This window comes from Zeus faber, assembly GCF_960531495.2.
Source record: "Zeus faber genome assembly, chromosome: 8".
NCBI lineage: Eukaryota > Metazoa > Chordata > Actinopteri > Zeiformes > Zeidae > Zeus > Zeus faber.
The window spans coordinates 12,448,093-12,467,994 of NC_137195.1; the positions used below are offsets into that span (position 1 = coordinate 12,448,093).

The window sequence follows — 19,902 nt, forward strand, 5'->3', positions numbered from 1 at the left end:
TGTCAAAGTAACATCCATAAGACAGGCTAGCTTTCGCTCCCCACGCGCATCAATGAGCCCGTGGGCGTCCATGACCCTGTCGCCGGTTCACAGGTTGCTCTTACTTGGACCACGTTTGGTAGGTAATAACCACTGCATCCCCGGGGAACACCCCACAAGACCTGTTGTTTTGGAGCTGCTCTGATCCAGTCATTTAGCCATCACAATGTGGCCTTCGTTAAAGTCACTCAGATCCTTACGCTTGCCCATTTTTCCTGCTTCCAACGCATCAAACTTCAAGAACTGACTGTTCACTCGCTGCCTAATATATGAACAATGTTATTCACTTCACCTGTCAGTCCTTGGTTTTAATGTTGTGGCTGATGTGTGTGTGTGTGCATATATGTATATATGTGTGTGTGTGTGTGTGTGTGTGTGTGTGTATACACACACACATAAATATATATATATATACAGATACATATTACATATACACACACACACACACACACACACATAAACATATATACGCACATACACACACATAAAGTGCATTAAAATGACTCCTTTGCTAAACCATCAGATGCAATCCATACATCGATGTTTACCCGTTAGTTTCATCTTAATCCATCTTTTGTGTCTGTCATTGTGCATGAAGTCAGATTATTATGACTGAGTCGGAGGCGGATCTGGGAGTATCTTCAGTGCCGCCTCTCAGCGCTGGGCGCCGCTGTTTCCATCGTCCTCCTCTTTGTTTTTTGCATCCCCAGCCTGGCTCCGGCTGCCCCGCGCCGCTCGGCTGCAGACTGTTTCCCCCTTTAAAAAAACAAAACAAAAAAACAACAAAAAAAACAAAAAAAACATTTCCATGATGGCGGAGGACAGCGAGTCCGCCGCCAGCCAGCAGAGCCTGGAGCTGGACGACCAGGACACCTGCGGAATAGACGGGGACAACGAGGAGGAGAACGAGCACCTGCAGGGGTGAGGAGGACGGAGCTGAGGACGGAGCTGAGGGCTTCGTGTCTGGGTGTTGGTGCTGGTTGAGGAGGAGGCGGCGGAGGAGGCGGAGGAGGAGGAGGCGGCGCTGCCGCCGCCGCCGCCGCCGCCGCTGCTGCTAATGTTGACACCGCGGTAGAAACACGCCGCAAGGCCCCTCTCGGTCCGGGCGCGGGGACATCTACGGAAGTATCTTCTCATTACCGCGACACGTGTCTTCTTATCGCCGCGATCCGAACGAAGATTAGCCAGTGTTAGCAAACATGCTACGACATGAGGGTGCCAGCTAGCCGCGGACCGTTAGCCGCCTAGCAGCTAGCTCAGCTGTCACCCGTTGCTATGGAGGCTCGTGATGAGGCGGCTTCATCTCAGGGTGTGTGATAAACATGAGGACGATGGCGTTTAGGTCAGTTCTGTACTACATATGCGCTGTACTGTGTGTCCAGGAGTCCGGGGGGAGATCTCGGGGCCAAGAGGAAGAAGAAGAAGCAGAAGAGGAAGAAGGAGAAGGCGAGCTCCGGGGGAGCCAAGTCCGACTCTGCGTCCGACTCTCAGGAGATCAAGGTCTGACTGACACCAACGTGAAGCACCGTGGACCGCTTGTTGTTTTTTTGTTTGTTTGTTTGTTTGTTTGTCAACACTCCCTCCTGTCCCCTCTCCCCCCCCCCTGTAGAACCCCGGCTTGCCCATGCAGAAGCTGCAGGACATCCAGAGGGCCATGGAGCTGCTGTCCTGCCAGGGTCCGGCTAAGAGCATCGACGAGGCGGCCAAGCACAAGTACCAGTTCTGGGACACGCAGCCGGTGCCCAAGCTAAGTGCGTGCAGCTGGAACACGGGACACAGTGCATCCATGTTTGTCATCATCATCGGGATAGGGGTGTTATTTTCTTCTGTTGGTGTGCACCGGCACCGGCTAACAGGACATTCATCACACCGAGCTGCGACAGTACTTGAGAGCGGTATTTAAACATGTTAGCTATGAGCTACAGCGGCGTTCTAGTCGTACCCAGTGGGCAAGCTCGGGGGCGCTGGATGGAACTGTTTCCATGGCAACTCTTTGAGGGTTGAGGGGCACATTTCCGTGCCGGCGGAAGGATGAGTGAAATAACTGACCTTGCCAATGCTGGACCCTCGGAAGCTTTTGCTTTGATACCGCTGATGGGAGTGGGCCTGTCGGCATGCCAATTTGAGAAAGGAGATTGCTGCTCAAAATGAAAGTGTTGTTGTGATTATTGTTGGAAAACCGATTTAAAATGCCCGACGACTGATTTGTTCTCATCCAGATGAGGTGGTGACGAGCCATGGAGCGATCGAAGCCGACAAAGAAAACATCCGGCAGGAGCCGTATTCCTTACCGCAGGGGTTCATGTGGGACACCCTGGACCTCAGCAATTCTGATGTGGTAAATGCAATATTTACGTGTGCAAATATTTCACATTGGAGAGAATATTTCTGAAAAATCACCAAAATATAAAAATAAAAAAAATCACTGTGTGCCTCTCTCCCCCTTTCTCAGCTGAAGGAGTTGTACACTTTGTTAAACGAAAACTACGTGGAAGACGATGACAACATGTTTAGATTTGATTATTCTCCCAACTTTCTTAAATGGTAAGATTTGGTTTGATCAACTGCCCATATCCACCACAATATTATTTTTCTAAAAAGATGCATCTTTTTAGACAAAAAAACCTGTTTGTTTCCCTGCCAGGGCCCTGCGTCCTCCAGGTTGGTTGCCCCAGTGGCACTGTGGAGTGAGAGTGTCCTCCAATAAGAAGCTTGTTGGTTTCATCAGCGCTATCCCTGCGGACATACATGTCTATGAAACGTGAGAGACGCAGTGCACATGCAATATATAAAAACACACACACACACATATATATACACACACACACACACGTTTCATGCAGTGGGACAATCAATACAACTCCCCTGAAAGCCTTTGACTCTGTCGGCCGACATTTCCCCTTTCACTTTGCGCGTCCAGGCTGAAGAGGATGGTGGAGATCAACTTCCTGTGTGTTCATAAGAAGCTGCGTTCGAAGCGCGTGGCTCCGGTCTTGATCAGGGAGATCACACGGAGGGTGAACCTGGAAGGAATATTCCAGGCCGTCTACACGGCGGGGATTGTTCTGCCCAAACCTGTGTCCACGTGCAGGTACACCACAGGATATTAAATACACAAGGTTCGTCGTACATAAACTGAGCTTGATGCGGACAATTCATTTAAAATTGTATTTTGTTGTTTTTATCTGTACAGGTATTGGCATCGTTCTCTCAACCCAAGGAAGCTTGTGGAAGTGAAGTTCTCCCACCTGAGCAGAAACATGACGCTGCAGAGAACCATGAAGCTCTACAGGCTACCAGATGTAAACGCAACCGCTAGTGATGCGCGGGCTCACTCATATTTGCGGCTCAAAATCCAGTTGGTTGAGTTTGGGCAGGTTTATGAATACAAAAACATATTTTATTTATAGAATATCTGCAATTAATATGGGCCATATAGGTTAATATAGACTACGAAAGGTGTTTTCTTTCAGATAATAAATTTTGAGCTAAGCAGCCTTTGCACGCATGCAGTGGAGGATCAGTTGTGAGAACAGGAGCAGAGTTGAAAGTTGAAGTTAAGAGACGGGAGGTTAAAGAATAGCAATAGTTTGGAGCACCTTGGAGAGGCGGTTGGAGGAGATTGCAGTCACCTGTTTTCCTCTACACTATGTGTGACGGCTGTGAAGCACCTACGAGATAGGGACATCCAGCATTGCATGCCATGTGTGCAGAACTGGGAAGCCATCCCAGAAAACCAGCAGGTCTTTCCTCCAGTTCCCTGACAATGCCGTCCCTCAAAACTGGTTGGTCTCTTTATTCTGTAGCCTACTGAGAGGGTTGATAAGTAGCAGGATACACGTAAGGAGAGGTTACATGATAAAATGATGCAAAATTGGTGGCTGTAATCTGGTACATAGAAAACTACTTCCTGTGACCTAAACCTCTAATTAAAAAAAAAAAAATTATGATGAAATGATGGTCTGTATTTTCTGGAGTTTGCCATCACAAGGTGTTTGGAAGCAAGTTGTCCAAAAAAAAGGATCTATCTGTAGGATAGCTGAGGCCGGTTTCGTTTTATTATTGTTAGGTTTGCAATTGGTTCAGGTTGGGGAGCATATTGTCTGGCTTCGAGTTGCACTGTGCGGCACAGGGACATAAAGGTGGGCTTTAATTGAAAGCTGAGCAAAGGTTTTCTTTAATTGTGTAATAGCAGGCTGGAAATTTAGTTTTTCCTACAAAAAGCAGGGCGGACGTAAGATAAAGAAGTTGCTGCAAAGCTGACCCGCGCATCACCAACATACGCTCATTACTAAAAAGGTCAGTATTTAGTATACACATGAGACAGCTTGAGTCTAATGCGTCTGGCTCTGTCCCCCCCTTTTAGAGCACAAAGACCCCTGGCCTGAGGCCGATGGAGAGGCGCGACATTGGTCAAGTGACAGAACTGCTACAGAAACACCTGAGGCGTTTCCAGCTGGCGCCCTCTATGGGAGAAGAGGAGGCGGCCCACTGGTTCCTGCCGCAGGAAAATATCATTGACACATTCGTTGTGGAGGTACATAAAGGGCCTCATGGTTGTTGTTGTTTTTTTGTCATTTATTGGAGTGTTTTTGTACAAATCTGTGCATTGTTTGCAAATATGTATGTACATATAGAGGGTGGATAAAATAATGGACACATAGAATTATATCAAGGACGTAATAAGGAGCATTCTGTGATCGTGTTTGAAGCCGTCCCCGTCCTGTGAAGTGTGCGTCTATCTCCATATCGCTTCCACTTGTGACCCCTGAGCCCCTTTGCCGATGCAGTTCGTCCATGTTGGGCATTATTCTGTCAGGATTTTGGAGATTGTTCCACTTGACACAGTAAATAATTATGCAGTTTTTGGTGGTCGATGCACCTGCTATTTGGTCTCTTTGGAACTCTTTGTTAGTTGGCTCACATTGCTTTGAAGACTCACACATCATAGTGCATTGTCAGACCTCTTATCACTGACTCATACTGTTAATTGGCAGTCAACCTGATGAGACTCACTAATGAAGCTGCGTTAGCAATTCTCCTTATTCATTAGATGTTTCCATTATATTGTCTATATTGTCTGTATTAAAATATATGTTTATCATTACATTTCATAACGTTTTACTGATGTCTGTTTTTTCTCAGGGTGCTGGCGGCGTGCTGACAGATTTCACTAGTTTCTATACTCTGCCTTCTACTGTGATGCACCACCCTTTGCACAGGAGCCTGAAGGCGGCTTACTCCTTCTACAGTGTTCATACACAAACCCCACTACTGGACCTAATGAATGATGCTCTGATCCTGGCCAAAATGGTAACTCTACCTGTAGGGAGTCATGGCATGCGACAGTGATAAACTTGTCATGCTGAGTTGGCGTCATAGATGGCATCAATAATAATGCCTCCACCAGCACACACAGCTGAATGGATATTAAGTTTGTGATCAAATAATGTCGTGCTCACTGGAGGAGATTCACTTGACACGACAGTTCAGTTAAACAAAAATAAGAGAAAAACAGGACACATTTAAATGTAATACTTGGCATTTATCAAAATGAGAATTTCACCAACGTGCTCTGTGCTCGTCGTGATATTATCTCTAAAAGAAACGTTCGATCCTGTGTTCAACAGAAAGGCTTTGATGTGTTCAATGCTCTGGATCTGATGGAGAATAAAGTTTTCCTGGAGAAGCTCAAGTTTGGCATCGGAGATGGGAACCTGCAGTATTACCTCTACAACTGGAAATGTCCCCCTATGGACCCCGATAAGGTCAGTGCTGCTTTGTCGACAGTACGTCTGAGACATGATCATCAGATTATTGTTTACACATTTATTCTTATTCATATTTCATTCTGTGCAGTAATGTTTACCAGCTCTATTTAAACCCACATTCTATATATATATAGTATATATACCCCTGCAACAGCCTTTTTTGTTTATCTTATAGTTATACCAAGTCAAATCCCTCGTACATGAAGATGTACTTTGTCAAGTAAAACCAATTGTCATTCTTATGATATAAGTGAATAACTTAATTTTGTTCACTGACCATGCCCGGCGTCCCCTCTGTTTTAGGTTGGCCTTGTTCTTCAGTAGCTGGTCTGTTTACTGCTTCTACACTCCCTGATGAAGTGTTTGGCAGTGGTCTCGGGCTTTTCCGCTCCCGGACATATTGGTAGCCCGAGCTAGACAATGAGAACTACTGCGCTAAAAACCAGGCAGGTGAGTGGGAGACTTGCTTTAACTGAAGCAACTCTCCCTCCGCTTGTATCATCAAGAACATTCTCTTGTTTTCACCTGGAGGCGAAAACTCTTAAAATCATCCAAATCCTGAATGTGAAGTCATGCTATGCCTGAAATACTCCTACAGTCCAGTACTACAGACAGAAACACCACCTACACACAAAATTGGTTAACATAATGGTGTGAATCACACGATACCTCCACATTGTGATTTTGATATTCTTTTTCTTGTCAATAGGGCATTGTTACTAGAGATTGCAAGGTCAATTTAATTCACTGATGTCAACGCAGGTATAAAGCTGTGTTATTACAACGAATATCGAATTATACATTTTCCTAAAAAAAGATTTAACTGGCAGCTATTGCAATCTCTTTCAAACAATGTCTGTGTGATCTATCAAAATGACTCTTCTGCAACGGCAATCATGTTTGAATTGTACGAAGCTGGTCATCTCATCGGTCCCATTGCTTCTAGTTTAAAGAGCGAGAGTGTTTAAAAGTTTCTCTACCGCACAAGGCACACAGGTGACCAGAAAAAAAATGACTCCTTGCAGCGAGAAATACTCGCCAGATTTCGTTCCGACGGTAGCCGACACGGAAACATTTTCCTCCCAGTGTGACAAAGTGTAGAAGGAAAAAGACAAAAAAACAACAATTTCAAGGTATCTCTAAGCATGTACACACACATTGACTGACAAATGACACAAATGCACGCCAGAGACATCTTAAAGGAAAGACTCATCTAATTGGTGCATTGATACATGTTTCTGTTAAATATACCTGTACATTTAATGCCAGATCATATTTATTCCTGTGGTGTGGGTTTAAGGGGTTGGAAGGACTGTTCCAAAGCATTTTCCTCAGACATAGTGTAGATGTAATTGACTTTTGGAGTTTATATAGTCCTTTTAGAAGCAGGTTGGTTTTGATGAAGAATGTATTGCATTAACAAAGCACAAGTTTTAAGTTCAATATAAAAACAAGAGGCTCCTTAAAAGTCCAGATAGCTCCAATTTCTTAAAGGATGGCCTTTACCTCCACCTTTTTGTTTTATAAGGAATTTGAATACTTAATGTTAGAAACCTGTCGTCAGGCTGAATTTTTTTTTTTTTTTTTTTTTTTTTTTTTTTTAATAGAAGTTGTATTACTGTGCACCTAAGTCTGTGTCCAGCAAGGCTCTCAGCCCAGAGGGGTTGTAATGTCAGAAAATGTAGATGCTAGTCTGGTTTAGAGTTAAAGCTCTCTTAATGGGTTCAATGTAAGGCAAAGGCAGCAAACATGGCATGCATAGACAGGACCGTCATCACCATGGTGTGGGTTAAAAACAAATGCAAGCCTGATAGCCATTCAGCCATGGTAAGATTTAGGTGAAGTAACTGACTGCAGAATGGTTCATAGCAAGGAGTCAGGTAAACTTTTCAATATGAAAAAAGTGAAAGCTCTCAATTGTTAACTCATCTAAGTAGAAATTTATTTTAATTATGTGTGCTTGTGACAACTGGCTTACAACTTATGCCCAGTTTTAAAATTTTAGTTGGAAAGCTGCACTAGTTCCCTTGAGCAGCAGATCTCTTGCTGCTCTAGTTAAACTGCTGGTGGCCTAAAGGATTTTGCCGATTATAATCTCCAAGGTGCGTGTGTATGTGTGAGTCTCCATCATATGAAAATGTTTTATCAGTCAACTTGATAGAAGAGGCCAAAGAGGCCTCTTCTGGCAGATCAATTAATAAAATACATAATTGGGCATTAGATTCAAAGCATTCTTGAACTAGGGCCACAATATTTGAATAAATAAGTATTCATTTAAAGTTGGCAACCAATTGCTTATAAATTAAAGATTAGAACAGCCCCAGAAGCATTGACAGTTTTTGTTCAATTCTGCATGCCTTAGAAAAGTAAATTTCTCTTGTTGTGCAACTACTTGCGCAAGGTTTCCCAAACACCTCTGTCCATGATTGTACCTTGTTTTACGACATAAATTCTGTCATGTATTGTCACGTTTTTCAGTATTTCCGTAACATTTCCAGACAAATGAGCAAACATAACGATTTAAGTTGTATGGGGCATGAGACTGCTCTTTGTATTAAATTCACCAGCCTGCAGATCTTTAGACCAAAACATTCTCAAAGATGGAGCAGCCGAGATTTGTTGAAGTCGCTCTCTGATGGAGCTGATCGAGAACGGGTGTCCAGATGTATTGGAACACTCAAAGGTCCAACAATGTTTCAATTCAAATTTACATTTGATGGGTGGAAATACATTTTCTTTTATTTTTGCCTCCTCTGCCTGTCTGGCTTTATTGATGTTGACGTGGCTCTGCAAAACAAAAAGTCAATGCTACTGCATCAGTTGTACAATTCTCTACTCTTTGGTATGAAATGTCTGTTCTTATCCCTTTATAGCGTGAAAAGGAAGGAAGAAGTTCATTAAACATACTACAGGTTATGCTTTAGGGTTAATGTTTTGTTTTTTTTTATTAAAAGTTGTCAAAAAATATTGGACCACATTCATAAGCGGTAAGAGTTTTTTTGTCAACAGGATGCCTCGTGGATATGTATTCCTGCAGCTACTTGTATGAATTAGGCGCATGTTTCAGTTTTGCTGCAGTGATAATTCTAGAATTGATATTTCAAGCCACACCCTTCCCTGACAACTCAACCTGACATATCTGCCTTATTTGAAATAGTTCTTCGAAAGACAATTGGTGGAGGAGGGTGGAAGCTAGTTTTGAAATGACATGCAGCTTTCTCTAAATGAAGAATATTTTTATTCAAGTCCATTAAATGCTGTGAAAAAGCTCCAGCTTGTATCAAATGACACGCAGCTTCCTCTAAATGAAGAATATTTTTATTCAAGTCCATTAAATGCTGTGGAAAAAAGCTCCAGAGCTTGTACCAGCATCGTTAAGACATGACCCCATGCAAAGAATGATTCTGTTTCGGCAAACACTCTTATACCAGCATGGATATTTGATCGAATAAATTGACTTTAAAAAGGAACATGAGTGTTGTGCTTTTTCTGAACAAGGCAAAACATCATCACTCCGAATCGGTACATTTCCTTTACATCTCCTGAAAACTGAATTATGAAAATACAAAAAGGAAAACATTAAACATAAGTCAGTTTTACTGAAGCTGGGAAACTAGATTCAAACTATGTGGTAGCAGTGTGATCAAATGATGTCTTGCACTTAAAAAAAAGTGTAAATGAAGATACAAGACTTAACTTTTGGACTTTTTCTGACACTTTACAGAGCCCTTAAGGTTATTTTTCTTGCGTGCCCTATTTTTCAAAGGGTTAGGAATAACTTTCTTTACTTTGAGTGGTTGCAGAGTGCAAGAGACCGATTCTGTGGCATCAGACTGAGTGATCTCACTAGTTACTTCATCTAATTTCCTTTTCTGGCCCTTCCTATCACCGGCTTCCTTCTCCACGTCCAGTAGTTCCATTGGTGTTACACGAGGCTGTATAGCCTGGAGCCAGGGGATACTGAGGGGAGGCACTCTGGGTGTAATGGCATCAACAATTTCAGAAAAAACATCCCCGTCAGTCGTAGGACAGGTCCGGAATCCCAGCGCCAAAACGCTTCTTAATCCCAGCGGTTCTGACACGAGACTGCTGAGCTGCGCCACCTGACAGGCCGGCACCTGCCTTGTGGAGCTCAGCGCCATCAGGTGGTCAGTCATGTGTTGAGGTCTGACGGACTTGCACACGAGCGCCAGTCTGAGCTCATTTCTTTCCAGGGCCTTCGTCACCTCATTGATGCCGACTGCGAGCTGCCTTCGGGCTCCCGCATCCGTCCAACCGTGCTTAGGGGGACCCTGCTCTTGAGTCTCGGGGATCACCGCCGCGGAAACGCATTCTTTGGGGGGTTCCTCGGGCTTCTTTCTTTTCCACTTGCGAGGCCTTTTGGCCTCCATCTTCTTCAATCCCACGCGAGCCAGCTTGGATCTCAGCGTGTTCTGTATGTGGTGGAGGTCTCTCTGGCGAATGGGTGTCCACTGTAGGTTGAAAGGCGTGTTGAGGGAGGCTTTCACTGGAATATGCCTTTTCGCCTCTTTCTTGCCTGACTTGCCAGGGGTGGCCATACTTACCTAAAACGACAAAGAAAAAGATGTTCAGTAGTAAAGACTCCCTCTTTAATTAAGACAGGAGGATTGGTCAGCAACTTCCAATGACGTTTATCAACCACGCAAGGTACCAACATACGGAAGAGGATCAGAGGCTCATCAGTTTATTAGGTTCACATCTATTATTATGACACCACCCGCACTTCTTTGTATATTGTAGTCAGGGTATGCAGAAAACAAGGTGCGGGAGCACGTTACGCAATATTATAGAGATGACAACGGACTACACACTTTCAGCCTCGCCACCTAAAAACATCGCCTATCATGTGATGGCGTCGCTGAATAGGCTACAAACAGCTCGAGTTACAAGGAAAATATACTTCGACATCACCCGACCGCCATGTGAAGAACGCTCACAAGTTGTAACTGTCTTCTATCGGCTCCTCGCGGCGCTGGCGTGTTCAGCGCATCAACAACACGACGTGTCCGCTGGGCGCCGCCATCTTGTTTGAATCCCCTAAACTTTATTGACAGCGTGAAGGTTGGGATATTGAAGCTGGGGGAGGAGGAGGAGGAGGAGGAGGAGGAGGAGGAGGAGGCTGCTTGTTTGCTTTGTTTTGTTGTATTCATACGACACCGAAGGAGGTTTTCCCCGACGCTGCCCCGGGACGAACAGATTTAAAAATAATTGATAAATTAAGCACGAAGTGGGGGAGGGGGGTGCACGTAAACCCTAGTGGGGACCCCCCCCCCCTTAGCCCCGACACAGGACTTTGCTGACGTCATCCGATGACGTCGTCGGGGTCCTGTGTCCGGGCTAGGGACTACCCAGTGTTTACGTCACAGCTTTGTTTACCTCGTTGGGTTTACTTCCACGCATATGATGCGAATGCCACTATTCTCCTGAATAACAAAATGGTGCCGAGTAGTGTGACTGCACATTTCTGCAGGATACAGATTAATAGACGGAGGAAGATGGACGCAGGAGACGTTATTTCGTGGGTGTAGTACGCAGTACGGCCATTGGTCGGTGCCCGGAGACAACCAGCCAACCAGCTCCCTCGGAGAACACACGGGCCCCGCCCCCTTCTCCATCGATCCGTGCGCTGCGCCTTAAGCCGCGGTGCAAGCGGTGTCACTTCAAGCCTGGACCGAAGCGCTGAGCTGCACTACTGTACCCGGCACCATGTCTCAGCAGGTAATTTACACGCTACACATTTAATTTTGCAAATCGCTCGTAATTGTATGACGTCACTGACAAATGGGCAACTGTAAATGTGCCATCGCACGTCACTTTGGTATGCGCACTATTTAAAGTACATCCATCCTGCCCTTCGCATGAATCTGTTGATTTAGGCCTGTATTGGCAGTCCTGTACATGCATTAGTAAATAGGCTCAAGACCTGAACAGGAACTTTTTTTCATTTGCACTGCCTAACAATGGAATACATGAATTGTGATGGTGGCCGCGTACTTTAGAGGGAGGGATTACGAGGATTTTGTTTGAGGAATATGCAAGTAGATCTGAATTTCACACATGCACTGAATACCAACACCAGATCTCACAGCAACCAAAACTAGCCCTTGGTTTTTTGTTGTTTTTTTCAATTCTCCAGGGTGGACTAGAGCCCATAATTATCTATTTTGCTGTGGCCCAGTTACGTGCCTTTATGAATGGGATCAACCAAGGGAACACAAATATCCAGAACTCCGTCATGAATAAAGGCCTATTGTTTTCATCCATTCATTCTTGTAAACTGCTCGGATTTCTCATGCACACTGCACAGTGCTGCCCCCTCTCCATCCTCCAACATTACATTTTTAACATATATGCAGATACATATATGTTATGCAGATATATGTATCAACGGTTCTATTGATTTGTGTATTTTGCTTTCCCTTTTAAGGTAGAATTTGAGAAGATAGCAGATGATGTGAAAAAGGTGAAGACGAGGCCTACAGACCAGGAGCTGTTAGATATATACGGCCTTTATAAGCAGGCAATGATTGGCGATAATAACATTGGTAGGCTATATTTTTCAATTAAAAAAAAAAAAAAAAAGGTGGGGGGTTACAAAAATGACCAAAGATGAACACCATAATTCATTGTTGCCAAATTTCATGCCTCTGTTCTTTTCTCTTCTGTTTACAAGATAAACCTGGAATGTTAGACATGAAAGGAAAAGCAAAGTGGGAGGCATGGAACACAAGGAAAGGTAAACAAAGCAGCACTAACCATTGCAGTTTGGAGAATGGGTGAATTGAAGGTTTTTATTTTGACACACTCAATTAGTATAACTGCAATTGCTGTATTTGCTTATCTGTAGATTTCTCTGTTCTATATCTCTTATAAAGTACCAATACTCGTTGCAGTAATTTTAGACCATTTGTAGTTAAAAGAGGAGTTTGCGTTGAATCTGATATTTAATAGGCACAAAGTGTATTTTTCTTAATTTTGAATTGTCTTCATTTACACATTCTTTCAGGAATGTCAAAGGAAAAAGCCATGTCAGCCTACATTACACTTGCAAAGGAAATCATCCAGAAATATGGGATGTAACATTTTCATAATGCACGTAGTTGCTTTACATAAATCTTCCATCGATGTTCTCTGAACAATACCTATGCAGCTTTTGATGTTCCATTTGATTTTGATGTCTTTGGTTAGTTCCAGGCTTTAAAGATTTTTAGGACTTAAAAGCCTAGGAAAATAAAAAAAATGATTAAAATAAATTTCTCCTTCCTATTTTCATCTTCATACTAGTGGGCGGAGCAATCAACTCATGAACAACAGTCCAGAAAAAAATATTTAACAGTTTTGATACCCGTGTTAAAAAGAATAATGGCTGGTGTGAAAGTAAACCTCATAATGTGGGCTGAGTCACAGGCGGTTGTGTAAACTTAAAATCCATGTAAAAATGAGGTACGTTTTCATTGAGTAGAACATTACATTACATTTAGCAGACGCTTTTATCCAAAGCGACTTACAATTATTCAAACACTGATGGACGCAGCCATCAGGAGCAATTAGGGGTTAAGTGTCTTGCTCAAGGACACTACAGCATGCTAGCAGGAGGAGCCTGGGATCCAACCAGCAACCTTTAGATTACAAGACGACCAGCTCTACCTCCTGAGCTACAATCCCCGTGCAGAGGTAGTTAGAGCTGAGATGTGGTGGCCAGACGGAGAACATCATGAAGGGAGGCACCGAGTCTTTCAAAGAGCGACTCAGCGTCCGTCTGTGGGTCGGACCTCCATGCTGTGATGCACGCAACAATCCTAAACGGGGGAAACTGAAAGGTGCTTAAAATGCCTGGAAAGGGTAAAGACTTACAACATGAATCCATCAGGCCTATTCTATCCTTGTGTGTGTTTATAGCTCAACGTTAAAGGGTAAACACCACTCACCTTGTGGGGCAAATAACAAAAAGTAACATTCATTTAGAAGAATTATGCTCAGGTATGTCAGAATGTTTTTTCTCTGCATGACCAGCTGTCTTTTTCTCTTAGATTGAATGAGGTTGTTGAACATGTACTTATTCATTTAGAGACTAGGAGAGAATATGACTGCATGGGTGAGACCAGAGAAAGAGGAGAAGGGGTCCTGAATTTGGTGGTTTTGAACTCCACCGTCTCTGGGCAGGTACCTCTCATCTCTGATGTGGTAGAAGAAGCCATAGCCATGGTGCACCATGGGAACACCTGCACCCACAACTGTGGTATAGCCAGTAAGACTGGTGGACAACACAAAGTTCCCGCCCCCACCGCTGCAGAGAAATAAAGCCCAACATTACACAAGTAAATATGTAGTCACGTAAAAACTGGATGTTTTTTTCTTTTTAGAGATCTCATTGTAAAGACACAACGTTAAAATTCAGATGGCCAACCCTCGACTGTTAAATGTCCCGTTAAATTCAGTTCCTATTTGACTTCCATCCACATGGTCTGACTCTTCTGGATTACAAGCGTTATCTGCCCAGACTATGAAAAAGCTGCAACGTGCACTTGGCTATTTTATTCAACCTGGTTCCAGCGCAATTTAATTTCACATAGACTAACCTCCTTTCTGTTCATGCAGTCTACCGTGCTGACATGACTGAATTTTCAATGTGAGGCTGAAATGTCAAGAGGGTTTACCTCTTGGCATAGAAGGGGTCTGTGAAGAGGTCTGGGGTAGGAAGACCCTCCTCCTTTGTGATCAGAAACAGGCCAAGAAGATGTCTGTCAACACCTGGGGAGCACGTCATGAAGTAATACAGAAAATGAGTTGAATCAAATTTCTCTATTGCAATAGAAAAATATAGACGAGGAGAAGATTGAAGGCCATTTGAGAGGGAGAGAGACATTTGATTGGTGACAGCTCTCGTAGGCTGGTTGTCCTTCCTCTTTTTAACAATGAGGGGGAATATTTAATGGACTGCATTTATTAAGCACTTCTATGGCTACTTTTCGAGCCACTATCACCACTAAAACATTTTAGCAGTGCCTCTCATTCGACCACTCATACTGTACATACAACCCCATCACCCAACCAGCTCGTCGGGATGGGTTAGGCGACTTGCTCGAGGGCACCTCAACACTCTTTATCCACCAAAGACATCTCCTCATTGCCAGACAACCTGTTATAGCCCCCGAGCTTCTGCTCAACACAAAAACATAAAAAAATAAAATAAAATAATGACCTTGTCCATTCTGGGCTTCATCCATAAGCGTGTTGTGCTTGTTGAAGGCACCAAGCAGCGCTTTCCTCCTAATGTCATCCTGAATGCAGAGTAATTGAGAAGTCAAAATGTGTTCTGCCGCTTCAACGTCTTTACCTTTGGGGTTCAAGCAACATTTTCTTTCCACATTTAACTAGAATACATATCAAAAGCATCGAAACCTTTAAGCGTATGTATCAGTCTACTTCAGTTCCCAATCTTCTTTCCAGTTTTTCCGATCTTCACACATTCATTACTGGATGTACCGAATGAATTGCAACAATATGTGAATCTCCTTCTCTGCTAATTTTAAAAGTAAGACCTGAAGGAGACCGATCTAATTAATGTGTTGACTCAGAAGATTCACTAAACACATCATAATTACATACGTATACATCATATATAGTCACATCTCACACTGCACGTGGGGTCCAGCATGGCCTGACACCAGCTGACAGCCTCCTGGGTGCAGGGCCGCATGGTCTCCGTACGCCCGTGGTAGAACCTGCGAGTTGTCGCCGTCTCATAACAATTTCCTGGTCTGAGTAGAAGGAAGAGGATCAGTCTCCAGCAGGACGAGGTGGAAACCCGAGTATCATGATAATCAAAATACGATATCAATGTAGTGTATATCATACTTGACTTTATACAAATGACGTTCGTCACAGTGAGCAATATACTGTAGTACTTCCTGGTCCAAATTCATATCTATTCATTTTGTCCACTGTACCTTCCATGCATTCTGTAGTAGGCTAACTGCATCGCCAGCTGAACAAATGTGTCAGGATGCAGTTTCCTCTGTTTAATGGCGTCTTTTCCAAAGGAGGTGAAGGCATAACACACAACCTGTAGGTCCTGTGTCTGTAAAAACAAATAGAGAGAGTCATAGCAGTTTATATAAAACCGTTTGGAGATCAATTCGCTTGTCTTGTGCCTGAAAAAAAATAATTAATTATTAATTATTATTATTATTATTATTATTATTATTATTATTATTATTATTATTATTAATAATAATAATAATAATAATTATTATTATTATTATAATAGTATTTTGGATACATTTGTTATTTTCTGTGTGGTTCATGTGGTCTCACCATCTCTGTGTATTGTTTTTTAGCATCGCTAATGTCATTTCTGACTCTGGTGTCCACAGTAAACACCAGCTCCTGAGGAGGAGACATGGCTCTGACAGTGTCCAAACCCTGTAAACACACGGTAAAACTTTATTTCATATTGCGCTGAGGCGCAATATGCCACTTGCAGCAGTTGCGGGTTAAGTGTTTTGCTCAAGGACACTTCAACATGCTACCAGGAGGAGGAGCCAGGGATCGAATCAGCAATCCTCCAAATACCAGACGACCCACTTTTAGCCATATACACGACCACCTTAGCCATATACATCCATCTGAAAAGAAAAGTCCCAAAATAAATGTAACTATTATCTATAACTGTGGTAGTGGTTGTGTTTACCTGCCATTCACCTTCTGTAGCTTTGAGTTTCTGGTCCACATAATAATGAAATGTCAATACCACCATGCCATCATACGCCGCATGCTGCAAGACAAATACTGTGTTAAAAGGTATATTTATGGAAAATAAATTAAAGGATATGTTGTGATTTAGCTACATTTGCTTTTAATAATGTTTTATCATGCAACACATAGCTTTGAGAAGATAGTACTGTAGGTGTATCTTGCGTTATATTTAAGTCTGTAATGACGAAGCAGATGAAAGGTGAAATCTCACATCACAGTTACATGCAAAAGTGCCGTCTGAGAATGAAATACAGTTGTAAGATTTGTCTCCCCAACGGATGGTCGGGTCTCCAGTGAGAGCTTCCAGGGTCATCTTGGTTGAGATAAAAAAAATATAAATAATATATAAATAAGGTCACACAGGTCATACATGGATTTCAATAGAAATGTACCAGCTGTTATTTCTGTATTTCTTTACATAAAGTAGTACAAAAAATTTAAATATTTTCATGCAGTACCGGCGTGTAGTTTTCTGGCGTGGCGTAGGGTTTTGCATCATCCAGCGACAAGACAAACAGGCTGCTCTGGATGATCTCCAAGATGGTCTTATTAGCTGGATCAATGCTTATCAGATAGTCTCTGGCCTGGACAGAAGGTGGACAGAGAGGAGATGTTAGTTCCGCCTTACAGAATGGAACGAAATTCATAATTTCATAATCTATATTCTCCTACACCCTCACCTTGGCCCAACACGTCCTCGCCTCTGAGGTGAGGGCAGCGACTCCATCCCCCTCTGGCTCGCTCTCACAGCGCTCCTTCACATAGCTCAGCTGCCTACACAGAAATATATATGTACAAACACAAATTAATGAATATGACAAACTATGTAAAAGTTGTTTTTAGTTTCTATTTTAGTGATATTTGTCTTAATTACCTGAGCAGCTCTGGAGGAGTCAGGATTTGGCCATCACACAGTGTGTCAAATGAGAATATCCGTCCACGGCACATTACCACCACATGGGAGGGGCAGGGACCCTCGCTCTCTGTGGGGACACGAGGTGTCTAAGTGTGTTTATAAAGAAAGACAAGAGATACAAGGATGAGGACAAAAGAGTAATAAAAGTGCATTCTACCAGTCTTAAAGTAGTTTAGGATGGTGTCCTTGTACGTTCCTGGTACTTTGCAGGTGCAGAACAGCATTCTGAACTGGTCCATGTCCAAGGCTATGTTACCTGCCTTCTGAGGAGCCAGCCTCTCCCTAAAACACACAGAGAAAAGTTGGAAAAAATACAACATGTAATAAATATCAGTTGTGACACTATGTAACACAGCCCAGAAAACTTTTCTGTGTGTGTGTGTCGTACGTGCGAATCAGGTCCCAGTATTGCAGCGTGTGCCACATTCCCACACTGGTCCTCTGCAGCTGAGTCCCTTCTCTGGCAGGCCAGCAGTGCTCCAGATATGGAGCCGGGCCTCCAAAATTCACATTCAGCTGAGAGGGGATACGGGCCTCCAGGTAGGCAGTGTCCAGCCACCACTCCTCCAGCTGGGAAATAAACACCACACAGACAGACAAGTCAAATCTACATCACACTGAAGATCCCACAGCAGCAATGACACGCCCACAGCTAACGTCACAGAATGGTTCCGTCTTGACGACAAGTGATTTGTAATTGAAATTTTTAAACTTGATGTCATACCACCAAAAACAAAATATCTTAATGTTGACTTTCCAGAATAAAGCAAAAATAATAAAAACTTAGGACACAAACACTGATGGGAATGTTCAAAATGCATACTAACATTCCTAAAAGACAACACTTATTTTACTGTTGTCCTTTAGAAACACTGTTTTAACACTTAACAGAAACACAACGGGGGTACAGACACCAAAAGCAAACAAACAAAAAGCCTCATCACGGTGCACCCACGGTCCAGTATCACACTGACCCAGTTTCTCTTTTCTCTGGCCCTCTGCAATAATTTCTCTTGCAGAACTGGACCGATGCCTTCCTTAAATTTCCTGACAGTTTCCACCGTGGCCCGGTATTCTTGGTCTGAGGCGAAGGGACGCACTGAAAACACAAGACAGAGGGTTTCACAACAAGTAGTCATCACTTCAGCAGCAACATCATTACAGACATCACCTGTCTAAGGCCACGATTTCTCTTTAATTTTGCACAATGTTCCGACCCCTCACCACATGGAGATCATTTCCATCCATTTGTTCGCTTATTTACACGGAGTTTGGTCAGTATTCTGAACCTTGTGCAAAACTTCAATTGAGCGCAAACTGTTGACATCTCGCACCTGACCCTTGCTAGCTAACAGCAGTGTTTTGGTTGAACGTCAGTCAGTACTTCCGGGGTGTGAGGGGCTGCTGTCCCACCTGCGTCCAGGTACTTGGAGAGGCTGACCTCCAGGGACGGCACGGGGAGGGCAGGCAGGCGCTCTTGATACTGGAAGGTCCGCTCGGACAGGGACCCCGCCGCTTCGTTTGCCATTTGTTTTTTTTGTTTGTTTGGTTTTTTTTTGTTTTTTTTACCTCGGGGCGCTGGGAGAGATCGAGAGAAACCGGATAGTTTAACTTACACGCTGACATGACGCGGCATTTGAACCATGTCAAACGCAAGCGCTCAGAAGACGCGGCAGACCTGTTAGCAAATGTACATCTAATGATTAAATGGCTTCACCTCTCACGCCAGAGCTGCCCGGGGATGGATGTTGACGGCGGTATGAGAAGTCCGGTCCGAGTCCCAGAGACGCAAAAGTGTAGTTTACCTCCGACGCCAAACACGAAACAGCAATGCGCATGCGCGAAATATATCCTTGGCACATGGGTGGGGCTTACAAGTGACGTCAGCATTTACTATGTCAGGGCTAGGTCATGATTACTACTACCTCATGATTAGATAGATAGATAGATAGATAGATAGATACTCTGTTTAATCCCAGGGAAAGTGCAGTGTTAAAACATAAAAACAATAGGCAATGTAATAAAGTAACAATAATTAAAAAAAATTAAAAAAAAGAATACACAATAAACCACACACCAAAAATACATGCTCTGTCAAAAATAGGAAATTGTGCAAGTTTGCATAAAACCATTAACAGGACCTGCCTCATATTCTGTAGCTCCCCCTCATGCCGCCAAGACAGCTCTGACCCATCGAGGCATGGACCCCACAAGATCTCTTGTCTTCTACCAATAATGCATCCTGGTGCCATCTCTTCCCCAGATAAACGATGCACACGCACCCTGGCATCCACATGATGTAAAAGAAAATGTGATTCATCAGACCAGGCAACCTTCTTCCATTGCTCCATGGTCCAGTTCTAACACTCACATGCCCATTGTAGGTGCACAGAGGTC

The 19,902-nt window shown here is 43.4% G+C and overlaps 4 protein-coding genes across 6 annotated transcripts; 2 read left to right on the forward strand and 2 right to left on the reverse strand.

The window, feature by feature from the left end:
- Nucleotides 1-829: 829 nt before the first annotated feature.
- Nucleotides 830-6,533, forward strand: nmt2 (N-myristoyltransferase 2; the record flags this gene model as incomplete). Its single annotated transcript, XM_080004730.1, has 13 exons — nucleotides 830-960; nucleotides 1,422-1,539; nucleotides 1,649-1,790; nucleotides 2,259-2,377; nucleotides 2,492-2,583; nucleotides 2,684-2,800; nucleotides 2,960-3,130; nucleotides 3,233-3,341; nucleotides 4,406-4,576; nucleotides 5,185-5,352; nucleotides 5,670-5,807; nucleotides 6,218-6,260; nucleotides 6,520-6,533. The coding sequence occupies exons 1-13, from the start codon at nucleotides 848-850 to the stop codon at nucleotides 6,531-6,533; spliced, it is 1,515 nt and encodes a 504-aa protein (XP_079860856.1). The 5' UTR covers nucleotides 830-847.
- Nucleotides 6,534-7,503: 970 nt separating this feature from the next.
- Nucleotides 7,504-10,854, reverse strand: rpp38 (ribonuclease P/MRP 38 subunit). The gene is made up of 2 exons (XM_080005617.1): nucleotides 10,769-10,854; nucleotides 7,504-10,375 (listed from the first exon to the last, which is right to left on the reverse strand). The coding sequence occupies exon 2, from the start codon at nucleotides 10,367-10,369 to the stop codon at nucleotides 9,503-9,505; it is 867 nt and encodes a 288-aa protein (XP_079861743.1). The 5' UTR covers nucleotides 10,370-10,375; nucleotides 10,769-10,854; the 3' UTR covers nucleotides 7,504-9,502.
- A 513-nt stretch (nucleotides 10,855-11,367) lies between these two features.
- On the forward strand, nucleotides 11,368-12,974 carry acbd7 (acyl-CoA binding domain containing 7). Its single transcript, XM_080005197.1, has 4 exons — nucleotides 11,368-11,549; nucleotides 12,259-12,376; nucleotides 12,505-12,567; nucleotides 12,838-12,974. The coding sequence occupies exons 1-4, from the start codon at nucleotides 11,538-11,540 to the stop codon at nucleotides 12,909-12,911; spliced, it is 267 nt and encodes an 88-aa protein (XP_079861323.1). The 5' UTR covers nucleotides 11,368-11,537; the 3' UTR covers nucleotides 12,912-12,974.
- Nucleotides 12,975-13,493: 519 nt separating this feature from the next.
- LOC307233776 (peroxisomal carnitine O-octanoyltransferase-like) lies at nucleotides 13,494-19,349 on the reverse strand. Of its 3 annotated transcripts, none has more exons than XM_080005194.1 (17): nucleotides 19,223-19,349; nucleotides 18,919-19,083; nucleotides 18,480-18,604; nucleotides 17,894-18,075; nucleotides 17,663-17,787; nucleotides 17,464-17,572; nucleotides 17,270-17,363; nucleotides 17,048-17,173; nucleotides 16,801-16,902; nucleotides 16,525-16,608; nucleotides 16,149-16,256; nucleotides 15,782-15,912; nucleotides 15,469-15,592; nucleotides 15,034-15,112; nucleotides 14,489-14,582; nucleotides 13,999-14,118; nucleotides 13,494-13,630 (listed from the first exon to the last, which is right to left on the reverse strand). In XM_080005194.1, exons 1-17 carry the CDS (start codon nucleotides 19,341-19,343, stop codon nucleotides 13,510-13,512), a joined length of 2,010 nt encoding a protein of 669 aa, XP_079861320.1. In that variant the 5' UTR covers nucleotides 19,344-19,349; the 3' UTR covers nucleotides 13,494-13,509. The 3 variants fall into 3 exon arrangements, with proteins under 3 accessions (XP_079861320.1, XP_079861322.1, XP_079861321.1); XM_080005196.1 differs by having other exon boundaries at nucleotides 19,184-19,275; XM_080005195.1 differs by lacking the exon at nucleotides 13,999-14,118 and having other exon boundaries at nucleotides 13,498-13,630.
- Between the last annotated feature and the right edge of the window lie 553 nt (nucleotides 19,350-19,902).